Source organism: Schistocerca piceifrons, unplaced genomic scaffold, assembly GCF_021461385.2.
Source record: "Schistocerca piceifrons isolate TAMUIC-IGC-003096 unplaced genomic scaffold, iqSchPice1.1 HiC_scaffold_2250, whole genome shotgun sequence".
Lineage (NCBI taxonomy): Eukaryota > Metazoa > Arthropoda > Insecta > Orthoptera > Acrididae > Schistocerca > Schistocerca piceifrons.
Genome location: NW_025728174.1, coordinates 22313 through 28896, shown reverse-complemented (window position 1 = coordinate 28896; position 6584 = coordinate 22313). Strand labels below are relative to the sequence as shown.

At 39.1% G+C, this 6584-nt stretch overlaps 1 protein-coding gene across 1 annotated transcript; it reads left to right on the top strand.

Annotated features, from left to right (window-relative positions):
* Positions 1 to 4473: 4473 nt before the first annotated feature.
* LOC124742259 lies at positions 4474 to 5004 on the top strand. The gene has a single exon (XM_047248790.1). It carries the CDS (start codon positions 4474 to 4476, stop codon positions 5002 to 5004), a length of 531 nt encoding a protein of 176 aa, XP_047104746.1.
* The last annotated feature ends 1580 nt before the right edge of the window (positions 5005 to 6584 follow it).

The window sequence follows — 6584 nt, the reverse complement described above, 5'->3', positions numbered from 1 at the left end:
AAACGCAAGTATGGGAAAAACGCAAATATGGGTAAAACGCAAATATGGGAAAAACGCAAGTATGGGAAAAACGCAAGTATGGGAAAAACGCAAGTATGGGAAAAACGCAAGTATAGGAAAAACGCAAATATGGGAAAAACGCAAATATGCGAAAAACGCAAATATGCGAAAAACGCAAATATGCGAAAAACGCAAATATGCGAAAAACGCAAATATGCGAAAAACGTAAATATGCGAAAAACGCAAATATGGGAAAAACGCAAATATGGGAAAAAACGCAAATATGGGAAAAAACGCAAATATGGGGAAAAACGCAAATATGGGAAAAACGCAAATATGGGAAAAACGTAAATATGGGAAAAACGCAAATATGGGTAAAACGCAAATATGGGAAAAACGCAAGTATGGGAAAAACGCAAGTATGGGAAAAACGCAAATATGGGTAAAACGCAAATATGGGAAAAACGCAAGTATGGGAAAAACGCAAGTATGGGAAAAACGCAAGTATGGGAAAAACGCAAGTATGGGAAAATCGCAAGTATGAGAAAAACGTAAATATGGGAAAAACATAAATATGGGAAAAACGCAAATATGGGAAAAACGCAAAGATGGGAAAAACGCAAAGATGGGAAAACGCAAACATGGGAAAAACGAAAACATGGGAAAAACGAAAACATGGGAAAAACGAAAACATGGGAAATACGCAAACATGGGAAAAACGAAAACATGGGAAACACGCAAACATGGGATAAAACGAAAACATGGGATACACGCAAACATGGGAAAAACGCAAACATGGGAAAAACGCAGACATGGGAAAAACGCAGACATGGGAAAAACGCAAACATGGGAAAAACGCAAACATGGGAAAAACGCAAACATGGGAAAAATGCAAATATGGGAAAAACGCAAATATGGGTAAAACGCAAATATGCGTAAAACGCAAATATGGGAAAAACGCAAGTATGGGAAAAACGCAAGTATGGGAAAAACGCAAATATGGGTAAAACGCAAGTACGGGAAACACGCAAGTACGGGAAAAACGCAAGTACGGGAAAAACGCAAGTACGGGAAAAACGCAAGTACGGGAAGAACGCAAGTACGGGAAGAACGCAAGTACGGGAAGAACGCAAGTACGGGAAAAACGCAAGTATGGGAAAAACGCAAGTATGGGAAAAACGCAAGTATGGGAAAATCGCAAGTATGGGAAAAACGTAAATATGGGAAAAACATAAATATGGGAAAAACGCAAATATGTGAAAAACGCAAATATGGGAAAAACGCAAATATGGGTAAAACGCAAATATGGGTAAAACGCAAATATGGGAAAAACGCAAGTATGGGAAAAACGCAAGTATGGGAAAAACGCAAGTATGGGAAAAACGCAAATATGGGTAAAACGCAAATATGGGAAAAACGCAAGTATGGGAAAAACGCAAGTATGGGAAAAACGCAAATATGGGAAAAACGCAAATATGGGAAAAACGCAAATACGCGAAAAACGCAAATATGCGAAAAACGCAAATATGCGAAAAACGCAAATATGCGAAAAACGTAAATATGCGAAAAACGCAAATATGGGAAAAACGCAAATATGGGAAAAAACGCAAATATGGGAAAAAACGCAAATATGGGAAAAAACGCAAATATGGGGAAAAACGCAAATATGGGAAAAACGCAAATATGGGAAAAATGCAAATATGGGAAAAACGCAAATATGGGTAAAACGCAAATATGCGTAAAACGCAAATATGGGAAAAACGCAAGTATGGGAAAAACGCAAGTATGGGAAAAACGCAAATATGGGTAAAACGCAAGTACGGGAAACACGCAAGTACGGGAAAAACGCAAGTACGGGAAAAACGCAAGTACGGGAAAAACGCAAGTACGGGAAGAACGCAAGTACGGGAAGAACGCAAGTACGGGAAGAACGCAAGTACGGGAAAAACGCAAGTATGGGAAAAACGCAAGTATGGGAAAAACGCAAGTATGGGAAAATCGCAAGTATGGGAAAAACGTAAATATGGGAAAAACATAAATATGGGAAAAACGCAAATATGTGAAAAACGCAAATATGGGAAAAACGCAAATATGGGTAAAACGCAAATATGGGTAAAACGCAAATATGGGAAAAACGCAAGTATGGGAAAAACGCAAGTATGGGAAAAACGCAAGTATGGGAAAAACGCAAATATGGGTAAAACGCAAATATGGGAAAAACGCAAGTATGGGAAAAACGCAAGTATGGGAAAAACGCAAGTATGGGAAAAACGCAAGTATAGGAAAAACGCAAATATGGGAAAAACGCAAATATGCGAAAAACGCAAATATGCGAAAAACGCAAATATGCGAAAAACGCAAATATGCGAAAAACGCAAATATGCGAAAAACGCAAATATGCGAAAAACGTAAATATGCGAAAAACGCAAATATGGGAAAAACGCAAATATGGGAAAAACGCAAGTATGGGAAAAACGCAAATATGGGTAAAACGCAAATATGGGAAAAACGCAAGTATGGGAAAAACGCAAGTATGGGAAAAACGCAAGTATGGGAAAAACGCAAGTATGGGAAAAACGCAAGTATGGGAAAAACGCAAGTATGGGAAAAACGTAAACATGGGAAAAACGCAAACATGGGAAAAACGCAAACATGGGAAAACGCAAACATGGGAAAAACGCAAACATGGGAAAAACGCAAACATGGGAAAAACGGAAATGTAGTGAAAGAGAAATTTGTGGCACAACTTGACAAGAGGATAGAATCAGTTGGTAGGACATAGCCTGAAGCCTCAAGGGTTAACGAAATATAGGTCAAAAGCAAATATGGGAAAAACGCAAATATGGGAAAAACGCAAATATGGGAAAAACGCAAATATGGGAAAAACGCAAATATGGGAAAAACGCAAGTATGGGAAAAACGCAACTACGGGAAAAACGCAAATAAGGGGAAAACGCAAATATGGGAAAAACGCAAGTATGGGAAAAACGCAAATATGGGAAAAACGCAAGTATGGGAAAAACGCAAGTATGGGAAAAACGCAAGTATGGGAAAAACGCAAGTATGGGAAAAACGCAAGTATGGGAAAAACGTAAACATGGGAAAAACGCAAACATGGGAAAAACGCAAACATGGGAAAACGCAAACATGGGAAAAACGCAAACATGGGAAAAACGCAAACATGGGAAAAACGCAAATGTAGTGAAAGAGAAATTTGTGGCACAACTTGACAAGAGGATAGAATCAGTTGGTAGGACATAGCCTGAAGCCTCAAGGGTTAACGAAATATAGGTCAAAAGCAAATATGGGAAAAACGCAAATATGGGAAAAACGCAAATATGGGAAAAACGCAAATATGGGAAAAAACGCAAATATGGGAAAAAACGCAAATATGGGGAAAAACGCAAATATGGGGAAAAACGCAAATATGGGAAAAACGCAAATATGGGAAAAACGCAAATATGGGTAAAACGCAAATATGGGTAAAACGCAAATATGGGAAAAACGCAAGTATGGGAAAAACGCAAGTATGGGAAAACGCAAATATGGGTAAAACGCAAGTACGGGAAACACGCAAGTACGGGAAAAACGCTAGTACGGGAAAAACGCAAGTACGGGAAAAACGCAAGTACGGGAAGAACGCAAGTACGGGAAGAACGCAAGTACGGGAAGAACGCAAGTACGGGAAAAACGCAAGTATGGGAAAAACGCAAGTATGGGAAAAACGCAAGTATGGGAAAATCGCAAGTATGGAAAAACGTAAATATGGGAAAAACATAAATATGGGAGAAACGCAAATATGGGAAAAATGCAAATGTAAGAAAAAAGAAATTCGTGGCACAACTTGACAATAGGAAAGAATCAGTTGGTTGGACATAGTCTGATCATGAAGGGTTCAGGAAATATGGGAAAAACGCAAGTATGGGAAAAGTGCAAGTATGGGAAAAGCGTAAATATGGGAAAAACGCAAATGTAGTGGAAGAGAAATTTGTGGCACAACTTGACAAGCGGAAAGAATCAGTTGCTAGGACATAGTCTGAAGCCTCAAGGGTTAACGAAATATAGGTCAAACGCAAATATGGGAAAAACGCAAATATGGGAAAAACGCAAATATGGGAAAAACGCAAATATGGGAAAAACGCAAATATGGGAAAAACGCAAGTATGGGAAAAACGCAAGTATGGGAAAAACGCAAGTATGGGAAAAACGCAAGTATGGGAAAAACGCAAGTATGGGAAAAACGCAAGTATGGGAAAAACGCAAGTATGGGAAAAACGCAAATATGGGAAAAACGCAAATATGGGAAAATCGCAAACATGGGAAAAACGCAAACATGGGAAAAACGCAAATGTAGTGAAAGAGAAATTTGTGGCACAACTTGACAAGAGGATAGAATCAGTTGGTAGGACATAGCCTGAAGCCTCAAGGGTTAACGAAATATAGGTCAAAAGCAAATATGGGAAAAACGCAAATATGGGAAAAACGCAAATATGGGAAAAACGCAAATATGGGAAAAACGCAAATATGGGAAAAACGCAAATATGGAAAAAACGCAAATATGGGAACAACGCAAATATGGGACCAACGCAAATATGGGAAAAACGCAAATATGGGAAAAACGCAAATATGGGAAAAACGCAACTATGGGAAAAACGCAACTATGGGAAAAACGCAACTATGGGAAAAACGCAACTATGGGAAAAACGCAACTATGGGAAAAACGCAAGTATGGGAAAAACGCAAGGTTGGGAAAAACGCAAGTATGGGAAAGACGCAAGTATGGGAAAGACGCAAGTATGGGAAAGACGCAAGTATGGGAAAGACGCAAGTATGGGAAAGACGCAAGTATGGGAAAGACGCAAGTATGGGAAAGACGCAAGTATGGGAAAGACGCAAGTATGGGAAAAACGCAAGTATGGGAAAAACGCAAGTATGGGAAAAACGCAAGTATGGGAAGAACGCAAATATGGGAATAACGCAAACATGGGAAGAACGCAAATGTAGTGAAAGAGAAATTTGTGGCACAACTTGACAAGAGGAAAGAATCAGTTGGTAGGACATAGTCTGAAGCCTCAAGGGTTAACGAAATATAGGTCAAACGCAAATATGGGAAAAACGCAAATATGGGAAAAACGCAAATATGGGAAAAACGCAAATATGGGAAAAACGCAAATATGGGAAAAACGCAAACATGGGAAAAACGCAAACATGGGAAAAACGCAAACATGGGAAAAACGCAAACATGGGAAAAACGCAAACATGGGAAAAACGCAAACATGGGAAAAACGCAAACATGGGAAAAACGCAAACATGGGAAAAACGCAAACATGGGAAAAACGCAAACATGGGAAAAATGCAAATGTAGTGAAAGAGAAATTTGTGGCACAACTTGACAAAAAGAAAGAATCAGTTGGTAGGACATAGTCTGAAGCCTCAAGGGTTAACGAAATATAGGTCAAAAGCAAATATGGGAAAAACGCAAATATGGGAAAAACGCAAGTATGGGAAAAACGCAAGTATGGGAAAAACGCAAGAATGGGAAAAACGCAAATATGGGAAAAACGCAAGTATGGGAAAAACGCAAGTATGGGAAAAACGCAAGTACGGGAAATATGCAAGTACGGGAAATACGCAAGTACGGGAAAAACGCAAGTACGGGAAAAACGCAAGTACGGGAAAAACGCAAGTACGGGAAAAACGCAAATACGGGAAAAACGCAAATACGGGAACAACGAAAATACGGGAACAACGAAAATATGGGAACAAAGAAAATATGGGAACAACGAAAATAAGGGAACAACGAAAATATGGGAACAACGAAAATATGGGAACAACGAAAATATGGGAACAACGCAAATATGGGAACAACGCAAATATGGGAACAACGCAAATATGGGAGAAACGCAAATATGGGAGAAACGCAAATATGGGAGAAACGCAAATATGGGAAAAACGCAAATATGGGAAAAACGCAAATATGGGAAAAACGCAAATATGGGAAAAACGCAGATATGGGAAAAACGCAAATATGGGAAAAACGCAAATATGGGAAAAACGCAAACATGGGAAAAACGCAAACATGGGAAAAACGCAAATATGGGAAAAACGCAAACATGGGAAAAACGCAAACATGGGAAAAACGCAAACATGGGAAAAACGCAAACATGGGAAAAACGCAAACATGGGAAAAACGCAAACATGGGAAAAACGCAAACATGGGAAAAACGCAAATGTAGTGAAAGAGAAATTTGTGGCACAACTTGACAAGAGGAAAGAATCAGTTGCTAGGATATAGTCTGAAGCCTCAAGGGTCAAACGCAAATATGAGAAAAATGCAAATATGGGAAAAACGCAAGTATGGGAAAAACGCAAGTATGGGAAAAACGCAAGTATGGGAAAAACGCAAGTATGGGAAAAACGCAAAAATGGGAAAAACGCAAATATGGGAAAAACGCAAATATGGGAAAAACGGAAACATGGGAAAAGCGCAATTATGGGAAAAACGCAAATATGGGAAAAACGCAATTATGGGAAAAACGCAATTATGGGAAAAACGCAATTGTGGGAAAAACGCAATTATGGGA